General features: G+C 37.9%; 1 protein-coding gene across 6 annotated transcripts in view; it reads right to left on the reverse strand.

Moving 5' to 3' along the window:
• The window catches only part of LOC148842283 (dihydrolipoyllysine-residue acetyltransferase component 3 of pyruvate dehydrogenase complex, mitochondrial-like), a 34,225-nt gene extending 9,034 nt beyond the window's left edge, over nucleotides 1–25,191 (reverse strand). The window contains exons 1-12 of one of the 6 annotated variants that reach the window (XM_088956580.1): nucleotides 24,673–24,980; nucleotides 24,262–24,431; nucleotides 24,066–24,166; nucleotides 16,484–16,577; nucleotides 11,945–12,081; nucleotides 11,682–11,776; nucleotides 11,554–11,594; nucleotides 9,115–9,170; nucleotides 8,950–9,024; nucleotides 8,759–8,851; nucleotides 797–1,039; nucleotides 523–595 (exon numbers count right to left, since the gene is read on the reverse strand). In XM_088956580.1, coding sequence (XP_088812706.1) covers nucleotides 523–595; nucleotides 797–1,039; nucleotides 8,759–8,851; nucleotides 8,950–9,024; nucleotides 9,115–9,170; nucleotides 11,554–11,594; nucleotides 11,682–11,776; nucleotides 11,945–11,947 — 679 coding nt within the window. In that variant the 5' untranslated portion in view covers nucleotides 11,948–12,081; nucleotides 16,484–16,577; nucleotides 24,066–24,166; nucleotides 24,262–24,431; nucleotides 24,673–24,980. The other 5 variants (XM_088956577.1, XM_088956575.1, XM_088956574.1 and 2 more) reach the window with 5 other exon arrangements.
• Nucleotides 25,192–25,688: the final 497 nt, after the last annotated feature.

Here is a 25,688-nt window from a genome sequence, read left to right on the forward strand (position 1 = left end):
AACTCATTCCTCTCTCTATAATTATTTGGCCCGTACATGTTTGTTAAGACCCATGTAAAACCATCTTCCACCATCCTGAATTTTAGGGATACAGAAAAATCACCTATCAGCTCCTCTACTGGCTCTACAACATCCTCTCTCCATAGAGTTACTATTCCTCCGGATGCTCCCCATGAGGGAGCTGAACACCATTTCACTCCTCTTGTTTTCCAAATCCCCTAATCCACTTTCTATCTAGTTCTGAAGGGAAAAAAAAGTGTTGTTTAACCAGAAACCATGAAGAAAAAATAAAAGACATTTTAAAGAAACCAACAAGGCAGTTATAAAATCCAATTGTTGAGTAACTAAACAAAAAGAACCATGTTGAATGAGAAACAATAAAAAAATGAGACCACATTACACCAAAAATATTAATAGCATATCCCTTTGAGGTCAAAAGATATAAAGTTAAGCAAAAATCCAAAATGTGGACTACATAACAATTGACAAATGGATCAAGAGAAGCATCAGAAAAAGGTGTACCCAAGTAATCTTCTATGTCAGCCTTTACAATGCGACCATCAGGACCTGTCCCTTTGATGCTTGAAAGAGGTATCTGTAGTTAAAAGAAGGCAAGAAAAACGAAAATAAAGAATAAGGTACAGGCAAAGTCCAAATAACACAAACAAGCTCTTAGAAAAGAAAATCTAAATGTTATATTTGAGGCTAGAGAGAACAAGTAGCAAAAAAAAGTGGATATAATTCTCATTAGCACACTGGAGAACAGAGATTCAAGAGAGCAACTAAAGTCACTGACATTGTTATCTTCTGCCATTTTTCTTGCAAGAGGACTGGCAAAAATACGATCTTCTTCCATAGGAGCTTCACTAGGATTAGAAATCTTTGGGTCGGATGATTTGCCAGGCTCTTCAATGACATCTGTTTTTGGTGGTGTAGAACTGGACGACTTTTTAACTCCCTCAGCATCACTAGATTTTGAAGGTGTGTAATCTTTGAATTTGGCAATATCATCCTCTTCTTCAACAGTTATTGCAATCACCTTAGAAACACATACAAGTACCTAGTGTTAGTACAACTGTAGACCTTAAAAAGTATCACAATAAAAGTAATAGAAAAGAGGTTATCATATAACTTGAAGTGGCCAACTATTGTATAAACAATATTATTTAAAATTTAATGAATAACTTCCATTGTTTTTATCAATATAATTCTCACATGCTTTAATATCATTAACATCCATGGTCTAAAAGGAATGAAAACATTGAACTACATAGTACAGAAAATCAAACTATTATTTGTAGATTTAAAAAATCATGACGACACTGAGAAATTAGAACTAAGAATCTAGAATACCAAGTGAATGCAGCATAGTCTCATTTTATCCAGGAGGGCAGATCTTTGGGAGCCAGAGGGTACATCTCCTTCTTCCATATTAGGAGATCAGCCAAGGAGCTACCACTATCAATTATGTAGGTATGGGTTGATTTGAAATCAAGCTTGGCCCTTCCAGAGTAGTAACTATTAGGAGTATTGGGGGGGGGGGGGGGGGGGGCGCAGTTGAAGTGTTGCTTGAATTTCTTTTATCCTTTTTGTTAATGAGATCTCTTTTGATCTTGTTAACAGTCAATAAGAAGTGGAACACCATGGAACTTCAAGGGGACAAACATCGACTAAAACAAACAGGATCTCATATGCAAATTGAAGTCAATTCCAAATACTAAAACGTTGTGAAATTTCATCTGCAATGGACATGAATATCAAAATTAATTGCATTCAATAGATGTCAATATCGTGATGCTCTTCCCCCTTTTAAACAAGAATGGTCAAGCTGCTATAGTGGAACTATAGTTTATCAGATACCAAAAACTAATTGGCATAACTAGGTTGTTCATTCTAGTAAGAGGGAGACAGTAGACATTAATATTGTTTTTTGGTAATCAGTAGACATTAGTGTATAAAAATACCAAAACAACTACTACTTAATGCCAAATGTGGATACCCAAATTCCCTAAAGGATTTTTAAAAGCAAAGCAAAATAAGAGGATCACCACATTGTGAAGCCATACAAGCAAACAAATCAAGAAAATTAAAAGGGAAAAAAATCAGGAATTCTAACATGCCAATAGGAAATATATTGACATGATGACATCTAACAAGAATTATTTCCAAACCAAAAATACTCATTTCAAAAGCACAATATAGAACATAATCATTTCTGAAGATGATAAAAAAAGTACTGATAAAAAAAAGATGATAAAAAAGAGAAGCCATGGCTTTTTTGATCAGCAACCGAAAATGTTTCTATTCAAGTATATCAGAAATATACAGTACAATTGCATAGGATTAAAATGCAAAAACAAGTGTATGCACAGACACCTTACAAACAAGAAGTTTTAAATTAAGTAGGACTAAAACAAAATATATACTATGTAAATTTAATAATAGCAGGAGGACGAATCAGGTTTCACTTAGGATTGAAGAACAAGAGATAACTCAATGTGACCTTTTCCAATACCTTGGTTCAATAATTTATAACAAGGGAGAGACTAATGAGGATGTCGCCTATAGGCTAAGCGCAAGATGGGCAAAATGTAGGGGTGCATCCGGAGTCTAATGTGATAGGCAAATACTACTTTGATTAAAAGGAACATTCTATAAAACAGTTCTTATACTATATGGAGCAGGGTGTTGGGCAGTCAAGAAACATGTCCAAAAAATGAGTGTGGCAGAAATGTGAATGCTGAGATGGATAAATGAAAAGGAAAGGATAGAGTCAGAATTTAAGTCATTGGAAGAAACCTAGGAGTAGCTCCAATAGGTGAAAGCGAGAGAAAATAGAGAAAGATAGATTCGTCATGTACATAGAAGACCATTGGCAACATCCGTAAGAAGTGATTTGTTGCAAATTGAAAGGGCTAGAAGGGCAAGGGGCAAACCAAAAAGGACATTGGTCAAAGTACTAAGAGGTGATTTAAACACTCAGAATTTAACATTTGATATGGCATTAAAAGGAACAGAATAGTAAAACAGGACTCACGTAGCCGACCACATATAGTTGGGATAAAGCTTAGATGATGTTGTCAGTTGTTTATGTTTATGTATTCAGGTTTTAGTACCATAAGGGTATTGTTGTAATTTCCTCTTTGATTACATTGTTCGGCTGTACTAGTATAAATAATAATAGATCATTCTTTCGCCCCCTAACTTCAAAAGGGGCTTTCAGTCCTCTCGGCTCTCCTCTCCTCTCTCCCTCTCTTCTCTCCTCTTGTCTCTCACTTGCTCTTGCTCTTGCTCTTGCTCAACATGGTATCAGAGCAAGTCGTCCAGGCCTGAAGGGTGGTGTCAAGCAAACCTGTTGTTCAATGTCGAGTAGATAGTCTTTTCATCTCCCAGGGCTGTATCCATCGAACTACTAATCAGTTGTATTCAGTTCGACCCAGAAGTTGTAGAGACTTTTCATCTTCCAGCCCAGAAGTGGTATTCATTGTCGATTCGACTGTAGAGAGGCTATCATCTGAGGTTCGTAGAGGGAGTTTTGGTTTACTGAGAGGCTATCATCTGAAGTTAAAAGAGGTACTGTTCATTTACTGTTCGGCTGCCCTACGGATTGACTGTTCAGCCGATTGATGGACTATTGAGGGACTGTTTTTTTTTTAACAAAGTAGTTGTATTCAACTTTGTATTGTATTCCTTTACCCCTTCGATGGACTGTTGATGTCCTAAAACAAATTTTGTATTGATCTCAGTCATTGACTGTTCGGCTACCAGACCTACCGATTAGGGGTGTGGTGAACTTCACCTGTTTTTTCTATTTTGTTGGAGGGTCATATGACCTCTATACAACTGTAGGTCATACAGACCTGATTGTGTACTGCAACTACAGTGTTCTTTTCTTGGATTCCTACAAGACCGTAGGTTATACAGACCTGTTTCAGTACTGCAACAGCAGTGTTCAGTCTTTGCTCCCAGTGAAACCGTAGGTCAGAAGGACCTGTTTCTATAATAGCCGTGTACGGAAGTACTCCTTCGGTTGCTGTTTTTTTTTTAAACCAGAAATCATGAGCAGTGAAGATTCAGCCTCATCTGGAGTTTCCTCAATGCCGAACGGAATGGGTGGGGGTGACCTATCATTTCCTATGGCTGTTGTCCCTCTTGATGGTTTAAATTACCTAGAGTGGTCAAGAGGGATCAAGTTATACATCACTGCAAGAGGGAAGATATGCTACATTAATGGGAGGATAAAAGAACCATCCTCCGGGAGTGCTGAATATGATAGATGGAATCAGGAGAACAGTATTGTTATGTCCTGGCTCTTGGTTTCCATGCAACCTCAAATCAGGAAGAATTTCATGTGGGCTGAAACTGCGAATGAAATCTGGGAACAAGCAAAGTCTACATATTCAGAACTGAGACACTATGCCAAAATTTATCAATTGCAGGCAGCATCTTCTACATGTAGACAGGGGGAGAGGTGTTTATCGGTCTATTACTCTGATTTAACATCTGCCTGGAAGAAGTTGGATCACTACCAGAGTGTGGATTGGAAGTGTGATGAGGATGCTAAGAAGTACAAACAGATTGTCTCCCAGCAAAGGGTGTTTGCATTCTTACATGGTCTGAATCCTATGTATGAATCTATCAGAGTTCAGATTCTCAGCTCTAAGGATCTCCCTTCTGTTCAGGAAGTCTATGCTCTTGTACAATCTGAAGAAAGCAGGAGAAATTTGATGAACAGCCCTGGTGGGGATGCTGTTGTGTTAGTTGCAAAAGGGGGTGTATCTACTGGTGGGGGATCTTCTTCCCGGAAAGGAGATCTCCAAAAAAAACAGAAGATAAGGAAATTTTGTGGTGCACTCATTGCCAGAAACCCCGACACACCAAAGATACCTGTTGGGATCTTCATGGGAAACCAAAATGGGCTCAAGATCTGACTAAGAAGCAAAGTTCAGAGGTGAATAAGAAGTACGGGCAGCAAAATACAAAGAAACATCACATGGCCAACATGGCTACTCAGGAGCATCAGCCTACCATTTCTACTGTGACTCAGACACATCTCACTGGACCTGACCCAAGGGAGGACACTATGAATTCCTTCCGTGACCATTTAGAGCTCTATGGTAGAGCAATTCGTCAGATGGATACTCCTCCCTCAACCTCATTTGCATCTACGTCAGGTAACCCTGCCACTGCTTTTCATGTTGCTTCTCACACCCATGATTCTCCATGGATCATTGATTCTGGAGCATCAAAATATATGACTGGTACGTCCTCTTACTTTCAAACCTATCACCCTCTTTCTGGAACAGACAAGGTGAGACTAGCCGATGGATCATACTCTTCCATAGCTGGTCAAGGAACTCTCTCTCTTCCTCTTGGCTTTACCCTCTCTGATGTTCTTCATGTTCCAAACTTTCCCATTAATTTGTTCTCTGTTAGTAGTGTTACTAATTCCTTAAATTGCTCAGTGACTTTTTTCCCTTCTCATTGTGTGATTCAGGATCTGGCCTCGGGGAGGACGATTGGTAGGGGTCGTATGGCTGATGGACTTTACATGCTGGAGAATAAGGCTGGTCTTCATGTTACAGAGTCTATGAGTCAGTCCTGTAAGAAAAAAGTCTATTTATGGCATTCGTCTTGGTCATTTGTCTTTTGAGTCTTTGAAAATGGTATTCCCAGAACTGTTTAAGTCAATGTCTGTCTCTAACTTTTCTTGTCAAACGTGTCAGTTGGGTAAACATTGTAGAACTCATTTTCTTCAAAGACATAGTAAATCTAAATCTCCATTTCACATTGTTCATTCTGATGTGTGGGGCCCTGTTACTTTACCATCTGAGAGTGGCTACAAGTATTTCATTACCCTCATTGATGATTATTCTAGATTTGCGTGGGTATACCCGATGCGAACCAGGGAAGAAGTACCAAAAATCATTCAAGATTTCCAGCGGATGGTCTTCACTCAATTTCAAACTAAAATCCAAATTTTCCAATCAGATAATGCAAAAGAATTTTTTCATAGTGACCTCACGGAATTTTTTGCTTCGCATGGTTCCCTTCACCGTAGCTCTTGTGCCCGCACACCACAACAAAATGGTGTGGTCGAACAGAAGAACCGACATCTCCTTGAAGTGGCTTGAGGTTTACTACTTCATATGAATGTTCCCAAACGGTTTTGGCTTGAAGCTGTTCTTTGTTCCACTTACCTTATAAACCATATGCCCTCTCATCGGTTAGAGTACAAAGCCCCACATCAACTTCTCTTTCCTAAGGCTCCCCTTCTTTCTATTCCTCCTTATGTCTTTGGTTGTCGGTGTTTTGTCCAAAATATGTCTCCCACCCGCGGGAAATTGGATTCTCGTGCTATACCTTGCATATCTCTTGGTTACTCCTTCACTCAAAAGGGCTACTGTGTTTTTGATCCTATTTCTCGTAAATTCTATGTCTCCATGGATGTTTCTTTCTTTGAAGACGAGCCTTTCTATCCTATTTCTCCTCAGGGGGAGTGTAGACATGAGGAGAAACTAGTTCAGCTTCCCTCTCTCCCTGACCCTCCACCTTTTCGTGTTTTTTCTCGTCGTCGCAAAGGTCAGTCAAATCCAAGAGTTGTAGAGAATCCGGAAGTTGTACCTCCAGTGCCACCAGACTCCTCGAGGGAGGATCATACTCACTCAGGTATTTTAGCTCCCAATGATGTCCTTGAATCTATTGAAAATGATTCCTCTACTGCTAATGATCTTGACCGTCCCATTTCCAACTTTGTCTCCTATGAGAACATTTTACCCTCATTCCGTGCCTTCCTTACCTCTATTGACAGTGTCCCTATCCCTAAGAATGTGGCAGAAGCTCTTTCAGTTCCTGAATGGACAAATGCCATGAGGGAAGAAGTTAATGCCCTTCACAAAAATGGCACATGGGAACTTGTTGATCTTCCCAAGGGAAAGGTTCCAGTTGGATGTAAATGGGTGTTCACAATCAAGCATAAGGCTGATGGAACAGTGGAAAGATATAAAGCTCGCTTAGTGACAAAGGGATTTACTCAAGTGTATGGAGTTGATTATGCTGAAACTTTTGCCCCCGTTGCCAAGATGAATTCCGTTAGAGTCCTTTTCTCTCTTACAGCCAATCTGGATTGGGTTTTACACCAACTGGACATCAAGAATGCATTCTTGAATGGTGACCTTGAAGAGGAAGTGTACATGATTCAACCTCCTGGGTTTCTAGCCCAAGGCAATGAACAGAAAGTGTGCAAGTTGAAGAAGTCCTTATACGGGCTAAAACAATCACCAAGAGCTTGGTTCAGTAGATTCCATGTGGCAGTTCAGCATAAAGGATACAGACAATGTCAATCAGATCACACACTGTTCATGAAAAAAGGAGAAGGTAAAATTGCTACTCTAATTGTTTATGTGGATGACATAATTGTTACTGGTGATTGGGAGGATGAAATTCAGAAATTGAAACTTTTCCTTGCAACTCAGTTTGAAGTGAAGGATTTAGGACCTGCCAAATACTTCCTTGGAATTGAAGTTGCCCGATCAAAGAAGGGTATCTTCATTTCTCAAAGGAAATACGTCATAGATTTACTTCAGGACACTAGAAAGATGGGGGTGAAGCCAGTTGACTCTCCCATCGACCCCAACCATAAATTAGGTGACAACTGTGGTGAATCACTTAAGGATGTGAAACAGTTTCAGAGGCTTGTAGGGAGATTGTTATACCTTTCTATGACTCACCCAGACATTGCATATGCTGTTGGTGTCCTCAGTCAATTCATGCATGCTCCTAGGTCTTCTCATCTTGAAGCAGCAGAGAGAATCCTCCGATATTTGAAGAAGTATCCGGGTACTGGTTTGTTGTTTCAAAAGCACGGACATTTGAAAGTTGAAGTTTATACAGATGCAGATTGGGCTGGATCCCAAAGTGACAGAAAGTCTACTAGTGGCTACTGCACCTTTATAGGAGGGAACCTTGTTACATGGAGAAGTAAAAAGCAAAATGTGGTAGCTAGATACAGTGCTGAAGCTGAATATCGTGCTATGGCCCACGGGGTTGCTGAAGGCATGTGGATAAAGAATTTGTTGGGGGAGTTGGGTTTCCCAGTGACCAAACCTATAACTCTATTTTGTGATAACAAAGCAGGTATAAGCACTGCTGCCAATCCGGTGCTACATGATAGAACAAAACACATCGAAGTTGACAAGCATTTTATCAGAGAGAGTTATCACAGGCGAAGTGTGTACCCCCTATGTCACTTCTGAGAACCAACTTGCAGACATCTTTACAAAGGGTTTAAACCTTTCCAAACATCATGATCTTTGTGACAAGTTGGGCATGATTGATACCTATGCTCCAACTTGAGGGGGAGTGTTGTCAGTTGTTTATGTTTATGTATTCAGGTTTAGTACCATAAGGGTATTGTTGTAATTTCCTCTTTGATCACATTGTTCGGCTGTACTAGTATAAATAATAATAGATCATTCTTTCGCCCCCTAACTTCAAAAGGGGCTTTCAGTCCTCTCGGCTCTCCTCTCCTCTCTCCCTCTCTTCTCTCCTCTTGTCTCTCACTTGCTCTTGCTCTTGCTCAACAGATGACAATGACGACAACGATGATGATGATGACAACAATATATTTACATTAGTGTGTACTCTCTCTGTGTTGTAAAAATTAGACGTGGAGCTAGCTACACTGCTCCACCTTTGCACTTAAAAGAGAAACAACAGTTGCTAGCATCTTTGTCCTTATAGCATTTAAAACAAATACCTCACCAACTCTTATCTCTTTTGAGCCATCACCATGTATTATCTTAGCAATATAGCCCTCCTCCATGCATTCCATCTCCACAGTTGCTTTGTCCTTGGCAAAAGATGTAAAAGTCAGATCAATATCAGAGTCAAATGCATAAATTACATATTTTACAAACTTGGACAAAAGACCAGCAGAAGGAAGCCTACAGTTTCAACTTCACAGAGTACTTCACCAGGAGAAGCCTTGTCACCTTCTTTCTTCAGCCATCGTGCAATGTTACCCTATCATAAGACAATTACTTTGTAATGACAATACAGGATCCTTTTTCAGTCTCAATGCCCACATCATAACAAAATTTAACCTGTGCATACCTCTGTCATTGTAGGAGAGAGAGAAGGCATTCCAATCTCTTGGTGTGGAGGAAGCTCTGCAACCACATTCATACAAAAATTAGTAATATGGGTTATAAACTCAGTGCACTGTGGGAAAAACAACTAAACACTAAAAATCAACATCGTAAGGAAAGGTAAACATGTATTTTGGCAAATCAGTTTTAAGAAGCATATGATGGATGCATACAGATGCTCCAGAAAATCTAAAGCATGGATATACTCAGAATTTAATAGATATAGAGATGAGATCTGCTGAATGCACCAATCAGCAATAGACAGCTGCTTCATCTGGACTCCTGTATGGAGGGCTTAAAGCCACCAGAGCTCCACTTGACCTGTGCACAGGCCAAAACCATAACACATAGGATGGACAGCTGGCCATCACTAACTAGTGTGCACAGAACAGATCCAAACTATCTTGAGATATCCTAAGACATATGCAGAAGGTTGGAATGTTTATATCTAGCAGACAAATAGTCATCAATTGTTTCATCTGGTTCTGCACTTTCAAATGGATCCCTAGGGAGTTGAATCAGATTGCTGATAGCTTAGCTAAATCTGGGTTGGGAAGGGATTTGTATAGTGTATTGCCATCGTTTTTTATACTAAAAAGAAAATTTTATTAAAAGAAAAAAACAAGAACGCAAAGAAAAATACAATGCCAATTTTTTAGATTGAGCACATGTTCTTTTTTGTGTATAGTGTATTGCCATTGTTTTTGATAATAAAAAGAAAATTTTATTAAAATAAAAAAACAAGAATGCAAAGAAAAATACAATGCCAATTTTTTAGATTGGGGTCATGTTCTTTTTTGTGTATCCATGGCCCTTTATTGTACATCTTCTCATGTACATCCCTTCCCTTTTTGAGGTTTTGAATACAAGTTACCTTTTCTCAGAAAAAAAAATGTTTCTTCTGGTTTTGCTATTCCTTTTTCCTACAAATTGGGTAGTACTTAGGCCACTGGTTATACCCTAGCATGTGCACGTTATTGTGAACAACTGAATTTCATGGTAAGTTAATATTTATTTGCAAAAATCTTACAAATGGGATGGATGACAGTTGAAGATGAAGATGGAAGAAGACTCTTTGTTAGGAAGTGCATCACCTAAAAAAGTGAAAAGTAATAGCTCGAAAAGTCTTCAGAGGAAAAGACCAGACAGGTGTCTATCTTCAAAAATTTGTCTCCTTGTAAACAGAGAAGCTACTTTCCACTTGTTAATCTCCTTCCCTTTGCTATTGAAATTTGGGAATGGTTCTTTGCTCTTTTCGGGTGTAGGTGGACTTCAACATAATTTCTTGGCTTTCTATTCTACTTATTTGAATCTACCATGGAAAAGAGGGAAGATCATCTGGGGATGCACGAGGAGTGCAGTATTATGGACTATGTAGGAAATGAGAAAGGACAGACTCTTGAATGGCAAGGCTCAGTCTAGATTCTAGAAGTGCAAACCATTGAGAGTATCACACTGAAAGTGACTCGTTGTGTTAAAACGGTGAAGCTTTTTGGTTATTATCTTTTGATGACATCACAATTGGATGGTATTAGGCAACAGGCTCAACAGCCAGATAAATAGTCCCTTCACAATGGAGGCTCCCTAATATGAATACAATAAAACTATATTTTGATGGTTGTATCAGGGGAAATCTAAAGCTCATATGGCATACGAGGGATCTATAGAGGCCAACAGGTCAATCACGGCCTTGCATTCAGGTAATCAGGCCCTACAGGCCAAGGAAAAGCAAGGGCATAATAAACTTAAGTACCACGCAGTTTGAGGCTGGTAAGGTCTCTCAACTATAGAAAATTAGCAGTGGAAGGAGATTCAGAAGTGGTGGTGAGCTGGCTTAAAAATGACGGTCTGGTCCCATGGTTGTACAGAAACATCATAGGGTGATAAAATCAGATTATCAGAGTGATGGATAGGGATACAGTTATCAATCATCAGATAAGCCAATAATTTGGCAGATGAAATTGCAAAACAAGGGGTCAACCGGGGACATTTATTTTGGGGGCTGCTGTGGAACATGTAATGTAAAAGGAGCCATGTAGTTAAAACTTAAAAGGAAGTTAGGGTGACGTGGCAGAAGCCAACCTAGAAGAATTTACCTGGCATCATTGTATATATAATTCATTCTTTATTCCTTTCAATAAACCATCTCTTACCAATCAAAGAGAAAAAAAACAAAAAAAAACAAAAAAAAAAAACAAAAAAAACAAAGGGAAAAAATGATGCTTGTGATAGCAATTAAGACACAGACTCTAATAAAAAATATATATCTAAACATAAGAAGAAAACTCTCTAGGATGTTTTCATTAATACAATAGATAAATATACTGAACTTTCAAAGCCAAAAAGGGTTAAAGAATTCAAATCACGTAGTATAGATAATGTGAACCATGCTAGGATAGCCCACCTGAACCTGCTGAAAAACCTCTTTGCTGGCATGCTTGTGGACTGAAAAGGAATAAAGTAACCAAGCATTTACACATCTGAACATCAAGAGAAATATGAATAAAATGCAAGAATTAGGCCATAACAAACCCTGAGAAGCCTTGGTTGAAAACTGATCCTGCCACAGCAACGCCCATTCTCATTGTTCCTGAAATTGTTCCCTTAAATCCCCCTACAGCACATGACTAAACAAGAACACATATGATACTTAGAACTCTGATAAAAAACATTTCACACTTGGGAGCTATAAAAATAGAGATTAGTTCAGAAAATCAGCAATGAGTGATGAAGTAGAGATCAGTAAAATAGATGAAAGCATAAGAACAAAGAGAGTTCAAGAGGCTTGTAATCACCATGGAGAAGTCAGGACACTCTGTTACACAGCTGTAGTTTAACCTGTTGATTGTACTTGGAATGCCACCAATGGAAGAGTAGAAAGTCTCATCCTTCTTTCCAGGCAAAGAACCATGTTGACAACTCCTAATAATATCTGGAAAGATAGAGAAAAACTACTTAAAACAGACTAAACAATAGAAACAAGAAACACCAACACCCCAAAACCAGATAATGACAGACAGCAAAAAGCCTATCCACTTGGAAAACTACACTGTGGAGCATAAGCAAACCACTTCTCTAATCAAAACAAACACAATAATAAGTACAAATTTATATTTATTAACATTTTATTAGTTGAGAACTTAGTTATGCAATTTGTTTTTTTAAGTTTTTTTTTTTCTTTTTTGGCTTTGCAACTATTAAGTGCTTTCACAATTTAATATCTCCTAAAGTTAATACTTCTTTTGAACATAAAGGATTAACTCTCAGAAATTATTTGAGGTGTTCCCCTCTTCCTTGCAACCACTTATAATCAAGGTCAAATGTTCTTGAAGAATTTTTGAGTGTTTTAGGATTTTTTTTTAGAGAAATTTAACCAGATTTCATTGAAGGAATAAAGGGTATATGAGAAGATGTACAAAACAGGGGAAGAACCCCAAAAGATTACAGAGGAAGCTTGTCACTATAAAAATGATCCAAAGACACACCACATTTTGCTAAGCCATCAGCTATATGATTTAGTTCCCTAGGAATCCAAGCTAATTTTGCATTTAAACAGTCCAAGGAGTCCCAAGTCTCTGCCAAGTAGTGGTTCAGTCTCCAAGGTCCCCCTTATCCCTTAACCATTTTATGGTATTTGCTGAGTCACCTGCAATGATTAAGTTCTGGATTCCCAAATTTTTTATTATTCTGATTCCTGTGAGAGCTGCCATCACTTCAGCCTTTGTGGAGTCAGCCAGTCCGATTGGACCACTGAAGGTCCAGCATATGTTACCCCTTTCGTCCCTTATTATGCCTCCAATTCCAGCTAAGCCAGGATTTCCCAAAGCACTTCCATCGAAGTTTAGGGTCACCACTCCACTGAGAAAATCTGGTTGTCTCAAGGTTATTTGAGATAACCAACTTTGAGCTATTTAGGAATTTTGACCAGATCTAAATTAACAAAATCAGTAAAGATTGAAATTTAGAAGAAACCTTTATAGCCTGATATTTGGCTTCAATTTTGAGCTTGGTTCCAAATGAGATTTAAAACCTGTGTGGGCATTGTTTATTAGGTGAGATAATGATCCATTTTCTGTCCACTTGTTTAACTGAGAAAATCCAACAGTTTCTCCATCCAGTTTCTTACTCTACATATATGATCAAAATATTTTAAATGTGTTATAAATATTTTAAGTTAAAAAGTTCATTCATGCACGAAAACCAAGATTTTACCATGTTTATCCAACTAATACAAAAAAAAAAATTGTATTAATTATGACTTCATGAGTTTTTTTTTTTGAAGAAGGTAAAGTATTTTATTGATTAAACTATGCAAAAGAAAGCACATCAACCCACGTACAATAAGAACCTGTAAATTGAGAATACGCAAAAAAGAAAACTCAAAAAAAAAAAGGTCCAGCTTGCAAAGAAGAACTTAGTTGGACACCCTGAAATATTCTTTATACACCCATCCAGGAACAAAGCAGGACTATAAGATAACTTTGAATTTCCTCCATGTCAGAATTTGTTGCCAAAGAAAACAATGATTTCTTTCCTTCCAAATTAACCAGATGATAGCAACCGGAAAAGTATTCCATAATAGTTACCCCACCTGTTTAGTCCTTTAGTTGCCCAACCTTGCAGAAGGTGAATCACTAATTCTAGAAAGCAAAAATGAAAGTGAAAGCAGGAAAAATATGAATTTTTACAGTGGATGAAGAGATAATTTGGGGACTCTAGGACCTCTTGGAATAAGGAGCATAAAGCATTTGACAGGGGCGCAACCCTTTTCTGAATAACTTGTCTTTAGTTAAGCATCTTCCATGAGCTGCTGCTCAAGGACTCCAAAACAAGGAAGGCTATTTTTGATGGAATGTGGGAGCACCTTATTCTGGCACAAGGGAAAATGTTTTCCAGCATGAGGGATAGGTTGCTATAGAATGACTGGACTAAGAGCTCACCTGATTTTTCCCAGGACCAGAAAGAAGGTTTATAAAGTATTCCCAAAAGGCTTTACAGTATACTGCACAATATACCCAAAATAGCCTCCCAATAACAGGCCAAGAGAGACCACACGAAGCTGCAAGCATCCACTGACACATTGAGGAAGTCTTGAACTCATTTACAAGTGTTAAAATCTTGCATCACTAAAGTCAAATTCATAAGGAAGGTATGAGCATCCACAGAAAGCTGAAGTAAGTGAACCATGAATTCCATTACCTCTTTACGAAAGACGGACCTATTGAGAACCACGGTTTCAAATGTCGCGAAATTTCGCTAATGTCGCTCGACATATGTCGATGTCGAGGCTCAGTGACATGAAAATGGATGGTAATATAAAAATTACATTATTCCGGTCAACATTTCCTATATTTTAGAAATGTCGACCAAATCAGTCCAAATAACCAAAAAAAAAGACAGTTTTTCCTATTATGTCGACAAGATGTCAACTAATGTACATTAATAATATAATACATTAGTATATTATATTAGTATAATACAGTATATTAATATAAATTATTCCATTAATAATTTCTATTTAATATTTCAAATAAAATATTTATAAAAAAATTAACAAAAAATAAAAACAAAAGAATAAATTAATTACTTTATAATATAAAACATAAAATATTTTTCAAGTAATAAAATATTAACTAGTTAGTATTTTTTAAATATTTATTAAAATCGGAAAAAGTTTATTAAATTTTATAATAAATCATATTCTAAATTTAATATAAAAAATGAGAATAAATTTATTAAATTTTATACTATGCCATAATTTATTATAAATTTAGTATTAAAAATCATAATAAATTCATTAAGTTTTATAAGAAATCAGAATTTATCATAATCTTAATACTACAAAAAGGAGAATCAGTTTATTAAATTTATGAAAAAAATAATGTATTATAACTTTAATATTTAAAAAATAAGAACAAATGTATTTCTATTTACTAGTGTGAAATAAATATATTCGAATTTATAATAAATCAGAATAAAAAATAAGAAAAGAAAATATCGGATAACCTTGTAAAAACATCAAAATGCATAATAAATCAGTTGTCATTTACTAATTTGTTATTGATCTTAGTTTCTTAGTTTTATATAATGGTAGGGAATAAGATAGTAGTCTAGAAATATGTATTAATGCTTATTTTATCATTTTACAAAGTATCATTGCATATTTCCACAATGCCTCTAATTTTTACAATATTTCCCCTCGACATTTCCAACATATGTCCTATATTTTGGTAAGCGACATTTCCATCAACATCGACATTTTAAACCTTGTTGAGAACTGAAATGTCTCTGCTGATAAGGTGGCTGATAGTGAGGATTTTTTATCCAGGAAAAACAACCACATGGAAACTAAAGACTTGGAAATATACAAAGTTTAGCCCTTGTGCAAGTTTAAATATGATATATACATACATAGAGAGAGAGATGGATAGACAAATTGCCCCAACAAAAAGAAATATAGATTACTGAAAATTAAAACAAAGATAGGTAGATATAATAAATTCCAATTAATTGTCAATAAAAGAAACAGATATATAGGTAGGTATGAACTTCATCCTAGCACAATACAAGATCAACTTGTGCACATAGCACGTGCATATATCTAGATATCCAACACATTGAGGAAGAAATAAACAGAAGCAGTTGCATCCTCCAGTTTCACACATACACTTGGACCCCAACATGTATGGTCTTCCCAGTATATGTATATATATATTTGGGCCCACAACTCTCCACGATACATGTTCATACACTCACATGGTGATGCATGCAGTCAGACATACACTGACATCTTAATATATATATATTTGGGCCCACAACTCTCCACGATACATGTTCATACACTCACATGGTGATGCATGCAGTCAGACATACACTGACATCTTTGATCGAAAAATATACATGTGAAAACATGAATACAACATGATCAGGCCTATGAAAAACCATAAGGACAAGCATATGTAATGTGCACCAACATCATGCACTCAATGGATGCAGAGAAAAGTAGATGAAATCTGAGTGTTAGCCCTTAGATCATTTAATCAAAGGATAGAAAATGGAACCCTTAGAATTATGTGTCATACCCTGATCATAGAAACTTCAAATGTAAGACAAGATAATTACTTATCCAATAATCAAGTATAGATAGTTTCAGAATAATCTTTCATTTTTTAAGTGCACATGGATGGTATAAATCTATCAACTAGCATGTGAAAATTGATACCAACGGACAAAGAAAATAGTATGCAACACTTAATGTCCATCATGAGGCTTGCTTCCTTTGCTAGGTTGATAAATAAATATTAGACCTCATTAAAACTAAACCAACTACTTACCATCTCCTTTATTGATGGAGGGGCAAGCAGCTTTTGAGAACCAACGGACCAGAATGGTAGAGTCAGTTTGGAGTATATTTGGAGCAATCCTCAACTGTAAAACACATAAAGCATATAAAGTCAAATTCCAAATGTAATAATACAGAGCAGAGTTAAAAATAAGAAGAATGGCAAAGATATACCAAGAACTAATAAGGATGAATTAAGTAGTTAAAGAAACATACTAGAAAATTTTCTGAATGCAAAAAAGTGGACCAAATGCCAAATATTAATGGCCAGAAAAAGGAAATATGGTAAAAAAAAATAGGGACAATCCTTAAAAATTATTAAAAGGACTGCTTATTAGTATATTATAAAAGAGGTCCAAGAGGAACCTCGACCAATGGTCCCTTAAACAAATCTAATATACTGGAAGTCCTCAAAATGCAGCCATTTCTCTCCTTCTAAATGGACCATCAAAGGGGAAATCCAAGTCATTCCTAAAATTACCAGCTTATCGTACCTATATTCCCACCGGACAAGCAATGAGCAAATACATGCTCTTTTATACAATGTTTTCGAAATTGGTAAAGCTTAAAACATGCACAAAAAATTGTATGATGGATGTAACTATGTGAATACCAATTTTATCAATTTACATTTTAGGAAGTCAAAGCTCAAATTTTGAAAACATTGGGAAATGAAACAAGAAGAACATTTGAATATAAAATTTGAAATTAAAGCTGTCAAACTAAGAAAGTCGGGTTCCTTGTAAACTACATTTGAATATACATTACATCAACGAGTGTAATGTATTAATGTTTTATAAAATTAAATGTAACAAAAATGTATTTTGATCAATAAATGTAACAAAATGTAATTATGTAAGTACAAGTTGGTTGAAGAAATAGAGTAGGTTTGTGAAAAAATAGGCATATTATGAGGAAAAACAACAAGTTTGTTGAACAGCTACAATTTGTTCATAGGTGGACTCCAAGGCCAGCCAACTTTTTGGCTGATGGACTGGCAAAACAGGGAGCAACAAGAAGTCATTTGTATTGAGGCTTGATACTCCAAGGAGTTCTGTAATTATGTAAAAATGGGGCTAGCTTATGGGTGATCATTTCTAGCTTGGATTAAAAATATTATATATACTAAACATAATGTATTTAAAGTCATAGGCCCAAAGCCCAATTCAGGTCAGAGCATGCTCGACCCTGGGATATAACCCTTATTATAGGTGCTAAGCCCAGCCCAACCAAGCATGGCCGATCAGCAACTAAAAGGGGTGCTGGGCATACTTACTGGCTTACTGCACTACATTGTTTCTAAAAATTTTAACAAAGCACTGTAATTGTTACTGATTAAAAGATGTAAGTACTAGCTCACACAACTTGGAAAAAAAAAATCTCTTGCAGTCAAATGGGTGCTGGGCATACTTATTGTATTACATTCTTTCAAAATATTTTGATAATGCACTTTGATGGTTAAGGATAAAAAAATTATAATTTTATTACTTTCATACAAAAAATTATAATCACATCATAATTATAAATCATAAGGAAAATTGAATCTAGCCAAATCAAATCGTGAATTTTATCATAAACTGTAAGATCGTTTGTGTATTTTGGAAATCTATAAAAAATTAAGAACATGTGTGCTAAAACCTAAATATGTACCATATATGTACTTTATAGTACATATTTTGAAGACTAGGTGAAGAAGTCCAACAGATTTTGAAGACTACAGAGGTGTTGCAGATTTCTCCCTTTGACGACCACAAGGCTGTAGTGTATTTTCAGGGGATTCCTCTGGATTTTGCTACTGTTTCGGCTGCAACAGTGCAAGATGTAGTGGTGTTGGAGAAATGGAAGCCTTTATCCAATGTACAGGTGGTAGAACCCACAGAACTTGTCAATCTGAAAATTATTGGGTTGCCTTCCCATCTATGGAAGATGGAGGTATTCAGGAAAGTTGCAAAGCTATGTGGAGGCGAGATGGTTTCCTTCGATGCTTCCAACCTGAGAGCCGTGCAGATTAATGTAGCTGGAGCAAAGCCAGAGCTTATCCCAAGGTCTTTGGATTTAACTTCAGATGATGTAGAACTCAGGGTTTGGATTGCAACTTCTACAGAAGCTAGATGGTGGAGTACCCCAGTCTTCCACTTTAATTGGCAAATCAGAGGATCGGACTAGGACTTTTGCTCAGGTAGTAACGTCCAAAGGTGGAGAAAGTCTGTCAGAAGACTTTTTGAAATTGAACAAGTGTCCAAAGGTTGGGACAAGTGGAGGTAGATTGGAACAGCAACCAGGTGGATTGTCATTTGATATGGCCCAGGCCTGCAGTCAGGGAACCAATACTAAATTCTTAAAAAGACTTGGGTCAGGTTCAAAATTATAAGGATGGGCCGACGGTAGAAGTGAGGGGTACTGGTGGGCCCAGTCTTAAACTTCAAGTGGATGGGCCTGGAAATAAGACCAACAGTAAGTAAGCCCATAGATAAAACAGGTGACCACTTAAATGGGCACGTGAGGTGGAACAAGGTTCAAAAGACCATGGACATTCGCTGTGGTATATCTTCGTCCTCTTCAGATTGGTCTGCAACTGGCTCGAAAGAAAAATGTTTGTCTGGTCCGATTTTAGCGTGGCAGCCAAGACTGATCTCTTACTCCACTAGCCCAGATAAACCTAATCCGAGATATAATCGCACGAGGTTAGAAGAGGAGGATTCTGCTTCAGACTGGGTAAGTGTAGATGATGAGTCTCTGAAAGAGGAGTTGTGTGTTGAAGAAGCCAGCTATGGTAGTATACAGAGTAAATGTCGTTCAAGGTTTGGGGAGGAAGATGACCCAGGATTAAAGTTACTGTTCAAAGAAGAGGCTTGTACACTTCCAGGTTTGGCCTAGAAAAGAGTTGGAAAGAAAGAAAACAGGCTCGGGTGAGGAGAAAACTGAAACAGGGAGAAAAGGAGATTCAATCCTTTATAAAGACCAGATCTTGATTTCGAGGGCCCTATTCCCAGCGAAAGCAAAACAAAAGGGGTTCAGGCTATTCCAGCAACTCATATTGCGTCTTCTTCCTCCCAAGGTTTGGATTGTTTTCAGGTTTAGTTTTTGGTTACTAACTCTGTTTCCCCAAGTCCTGTGTGTGTCTGACCTACAGGTGATTCCAGCCCAACTTTAAAGTCTGCCAATTCGTTTGATACGGGACAAGTGACAGAGGTAGTGGGGAGATAAATTCAGAAGCAGAAGAGAGAGAACTAGGGGACAAAATTTGGGAGTTGATCTTGGAACTATTTAGAATCAGAATGGAAGAGGAGATGAATGTGAAAGAGGGTAGGGTTGAGAGGGAGATTATTCAATTTCCCAATACAATGGAGAAAAGTGGATACAGTGGAAAATCGAAAGGACAACGGAAAAAGAAGAAAGGGTCAGGTAAGAAACTAGAAGGAATCGAGAAGGTGGAAGAGTCTAGTAAGAAGGTAGGAGAGCTTTCTAAGAAGAGGAAGAAAAAGCTGAGTGAGGTGGAGAGGTTGAAGAGTGGGGTGGTTTATGATAAAGCGAGTGGGGGTAGGAAGGATAGAAAAAAGGAGTAAAGAGGGTGGTTTGGTTGGGGCTACCTGAATTGTTTGTCCATGAAGTTAATAAGCTGGAATGTAAGAGGTTTGGGGAGTTCAAAGAAAAGGCGAGTGATCAAAGACTTCATGAGAAGAGAAAAGCCAGATGTGGTCTTAATACAAGAATCAAAATTGTCTGAGGTGGACAAGAAATGGGCGAGGAGCATTTGGTCAACAAGAAATTTGAGTTGGGCCTTTGCACAATCGTGGGGAGCTTCAGGGGGAATTATTACTTTATGGAGAAATGAAGACTGGGAGTGTGAAGAATAATTAATTGGGAACTTCTCAGTGTCAATAAAATTGAAGAGAAAGGAAGATGGGTGGGCTTGGGTGCTAACTAATGTCTATGGTCCCACCTCTTACAGGGAAAGGGAAGGTTTCTGGGAAGAACTAGCAGCTGTTAGGGGTTTGTGGGATGGCCCTTGGTGTTTGGGTGGGGATTTCAACGTAATAAGATTCTTCAATGAGTCCAATAACCCCAGTCATAGGATTACATCTAGCATGAGGAAGTTTAATCTTTTTCTGGAGAATTTTGCATTGCGGGACCTCCCTCTTCAGCAAGCAAATTTTACCTGGTCAAACTTCCAAGAAAACCCTACCTGTTGTCGTTTGGATAGGTTCCTCTTTACAGTGGATTGGGAAGCTGAATGGGGGATTTCAGGTGTTACAGCATTGCTGAAACCTATTTCAGATCATTACCCAATCAAGTTGTCTCAAGAAAGACTAAATGGAGGCCCGTGCCCTTTTAGGTTTGAAAACATGTGGTTACTTCAGCCAGAGTTTCTAGTTAAGGTAAAAGAATGGTGGGAAGTGGACCAAGTGGAATTCGGATGGAAGGGGTATATGTTTCACAAGAAACTACAACTCCTGAAAGCTAGACTCAAGATTTGGAATAAAGAGGTTTTGGTAGATTAGATCAAAGGAAAGTGGAAATCAGTCAAAGAGTGCAAGAGCTAGATAGACTAGAAGCTGAAAGAAGGCTGGGGGAAGAGGGTAGGGTGGAAAGATGGAATTTGAAACAGGAACTGGAAAATCTTCTTAGGAAGGAGGAGATAAGTTAGTGGCAAAAATCCAGGTGCAAATGGCTAAAGGAAGGGGACATCAATACAAGGTTTTTTCATTCGTTGGAAAATGGGAGGAGAAGGAAGAATTCTGTTTCAAAATTAGAGTGGGATGGGCAATTGCTGACAAGGGAAGATGATAGAGCTCAAGCTTTGGTTAATCACTTCAAATTTGTGTATGACAACCCAGGGAGACTTAGTGAGAGCTTAGAGGACTTGGAGTGGAGGGTGGAAGATAGTGTCTTATTGGAATATTTGGAAAGAATATTTGAGGCCCAAGAAGTGAGAAATGCAATCTTCTCCATGGATCGAGCTAAAGCTCCTAGGCCTGATGGTTTTTCGATGGCCTTCTATCAAGATTGTTGGGAGATAATTAGAGAGGATTTGTTGGAGGTTTTTGAAGAGTTCTATGAGAGATGCAAATTTAACTCGGGAGCAAATGCAACTTTTATTGCCTTGGTTCCTAAGAAGAAGGACGCCCTCCAACCAAAGGATTTCAAACCTATAAGCCTGGTGGGAAGCATGTATAAGATCATCTCTAAGGTCCTAGCGCTAAGATTAAAAAAGATCCTCCCGTCTCTAATCTCACCGTATCAAGGGGCCTTTGTAGAAGGAAGACAGATTGTAGATCAAATACTTATTGCCAATGAATGTGCTAAAGTGAAGAGGAGGAGAAAGGAAAAGGGGTTGGTTTGCAAATTGGATCTTGAAAAGGCATATGACATGGTGGACTGGGATTTTTTACTAGAGGTTCTCAAACGGAGAGGGTTTGGGGAGAGATGGTGCAGTTGAGTAAAGGGATGCATTTCTTCATGTCATTTCTCAATATTGGTGAATGGTGTAGCTAGGGGTTTCTTTCCTGCAAAGAGGGGTATTAGGCAAGGAGATTCATTGTCTACATTCCTCTTTACCCTAGTAGCTGATGTGTTGAGAGCCATGATTTCGAGGGCCGATGCTAACAATTTGATAAGAGGTTGGAGGATTGGTAGGGAGGAGGTGGTGGTCACACACTTACAGTTGCAGATGACATCATCTTGTTTTGTGACGAGAAGGAAGGGGAATTACAGAACTTAAAGAGTCTAGTGCTTCACTAATCTCATGTCCCTTTGTGTTCTTTATTTGGTCTTGGTTCTCTTCTCTCTTTGGCTATGGGTGGACTCCCTCCTCAAGCATGGTGAACCTCTTTGATCCAACTTTTTATAGGCAACCAATGGTTCGTGGAAGGATTATGTAGAGAGCCACTAGAGCTGTTGTATTGTGGTCAGTGTGAGAGGAAAGAAACAATAGGACCTTTAAAGGTAGATGTAGATCCAAGGAAGAGGTTGTGGAAGGAATAACTACTAAAGTTATCCATTGGTTGAAATCCTGTGATCTTTTGAAGGATTTCTCAGTTGAAGACATTTATAAAAGTTGGGGTATTGTGGCATCTACTACTACATCAAAAGCTATGATACAGGAAGTTTGGTCCCCACCGGCACGACAAATGGTGAAACTGAACTTTGATGGAAGCTCTATAGGTAATTCAGGCCCATCTGGTATAGGAGGTGTTTTCAGAGATAATGAAGGCAAGATAATGGTTTTGTTTTCAGGTCCAATAGGAGTTGGAGATTCCTTAAGAGCGGAAATCTTGGGACTACATCAAAGTGTAAAATTGGTCAAACAGTTGGGGCTACAGCAGATTGAGATAGAGGGAGACTCCAAGTTGGTAATTGGGTGGATGCAATCAGGGCAGCTGGGAATTTGGCAATATAGACAGCTGATAAGGGAAATTCTTAGCATAACAAGGGAGGTGGGTGTTTGATTCAAGTGGGTGAGGAGATCAGCAAATGGTTTTGCTGACGCCCTAGCAAAACAAGGGACTGCAAGTAAGAGTCTTTTTTGGGAAGTGCTGTAATGTTTGATGTTTATTGGATCAACCTTTTCTAATAAGGGTTGAATTCTGTATTTCAGGTTAATTTATCTCTAATGAAAGTTATCGTTTCTGATAAAATATATATATGTACTTTATAGTTAATACAATGGAGTTTACTGCTTATGCACTAGAAGCATTAAGATGATATAATTTAAGTTTAACCTTAAAGTCAATTAACCCACATAAAATGGCTCTTTAACTACATATTATGGAAAGTAAACTCACTAAGGTTTCTAAACAGGTACCGAATAATCTAAAAAAGTCTTAAAACTAGTAAGGATTTTAAAACAAGTGTCCTTGAAGAAATACAAAAAACAAGGAAATGACAAAGTAGAGAACCAGTCCTCGATTAAAGTGATTTAAAGCACATTAGTTGTATATATTTAAGATTCAATCAATAATAGTAAAAGTTTTCTGAGAAACGAACTCAAAGTTAAGATTCAAATTGAAATCCTTGGGATTCACTATTCAACTCATAGATTGTATAATAAATCGAAAGATTTTGACAACTCTATTCTCCAGTTCAACTAAATCAGCCCCAATCCATAATCCAACCTGTAAAATATTGTGCATCTCCCTCTATGAGCCAGGGCTTTGGAAATGATAACAACTTGTGTATCTTTTTCTCTCTCTCTCTATGTTTTATTCAGTCAGTAGGCAATTTTAATCAATCAAAAGTCGTTGGTAGGCAACATTCACGATGTTAGAATATGGACAATGGATACAATGCTGGAAAAGACCATCAAGAATGAGTTCCTATATTCCAATACTACATAAATGATATTCTGATTATCGATAAACTTTCATTTATTGTTGTTTGAGGAAAAAAAAAAGGTAACTGTATAAATTATACTATATGGTAACTCCTACCCCATTCCTTGCATAATGGCATAGCTTGGGACAAACTGATAAAGCAACCTTTAACATCCGACATCGAGCTAAAACTTGATGTTGGTGATAATAATAAGTTCAAAAATCAGGGGGAAAAAGAATGTTTCAGATGGTTAGATGTACCCGGTTAACTTTTTTGTTATCCCCTTTCAGAAGTGCTGCTCAGTGCTTGACTACTCCGAGTTAGTAAGTAGCTAAGTGCATCAGTGCTCCTAAGTCCTAACCTAAAAATGCATCCGCGGTGGAAATTATCAAATCAATCAGGTAAAGTTGAAAACACATTATTCCGGCACTACTTGGAGGCTAGTAATACAACTACCAAATTCTTCATGGTCCCAGAGCGTAAACTGGCAATGAATGTTGTAAACAAAGGATCCTTCTGTGTCGGGAATCGGGTTCCGGCACTACTCGTACTCTGGATTAGACACGGCATGAACAGAGTATCATAGTACGGCTCATAACTCAAATGGTTTCTGGGTGAAAGCATTCCTATTGAATTACACAGTTCAAGCTCAAGTTATCAGAGAAGTAATATCTCTACATCAATAATAATAAAAAAAAAATAACATGCAAGAAATCACAATAAATAAGAAACAATAAATGAATTGAATTACACAGTTCGAGCTCAAAGTTATCAGAAAAGTAATATCTCAATAATTTAAAAAAAAAATGAATACGCAATAAATCACAATAAATAAGAAGAAATAAATGAATTGAAGGATGTCAGTACCTTCTTGGATTGGCTCAGTAGGTGAGATGTATAAGTCATGATTTTAATCTACAATCAAAAACAACGCAGGAATCGAAGATTACAGAAACCTTCACCGGCCGTTATTGGCCGAAGAAAAGATTATCAGAGACAGAAGCCTAGCCTTTTTGTTCAATTGAATCGGGCTCGGAACCTTGAATCTCAGGTAGATCAAAGACGTTCCTACCTAACCAAAGAAAGGAGAGGCTTCAGCCGTTTCACTTGATTTGCCGATCAGCAGTTGCATTTTGACCGATTTTTTTCTTTTTCCTCGATCCCTATTTTGTCCTGCTTGGACCATTCCTTAGTCATGTCAGATCACTCCGGATAGTTTTTCCTCTTTTGGTAAAAAGCAAGCAATGTGAGACATGTACCTTTTGGCGGGCAACACCTTATGGTTAGACCTGTTGATGGGCCGGGTAGCCCGGCCCTTCCCAGCCCCCAGACGCGCTTGAACACATATTTGAATTCGCAGGCTTGACCTCTGGCCTAAAAAGCCTGAGCCTAACTATTTTACGAGTCGGGCTTAGAATTTGTTGTCATCGGGCTCGGAATTTGTTAAAAAAGCCCTTCCCGACCTGACTTTTAGGTTAAATAAAAAACCCTAAATATCCTAAGTTCCTAATCTCTCTCTCTCTCTCTCTCTCTCTCTCTCTCTCTCTCTCTCTCAAATGCGAACTCAGCATTGGCGAACACAGTCACCGATAGTGAGTTCTTTCTTCTGTTAGGTCGGACTTCATGATCGGACCCAGGCTTTGGGATTTTTATTAGGGCTGGGCTCGGGCCTATGTTGTAGGCCCATTGGTCAGGCCGGGCTCGAGCTTGAACCTAACAAGATCATATTTATAAAGAGTAAAAGCCCGGCTTGAACTCGACCCATGAACAAATCTACTTATGGTGTGCTCAATTGGTAGAATCTTTGTTTCACTGTAGCAGAGACCAAGATCAAATCTCCTTGTCACCAACGTTGGGCAAAGAAGAGGAATGTAAGTTGATGA

This window comes from Nelumbo lutea, chromosome 8, assembly GCF_056320005.1.
Source record: "Nelumbo lutea isolate HS-2025 chromosome 8, American lotus-T2T, whole genome shotgun sequence".
Classification (NCBI taxonomy): domain Eukaryota; kingdom Viridiplantae; phylum Streptophyta; class Magnoliopsida; order Proteales; family Nelumbonaceae; genus Nelumbo; species Nelumbo lutea.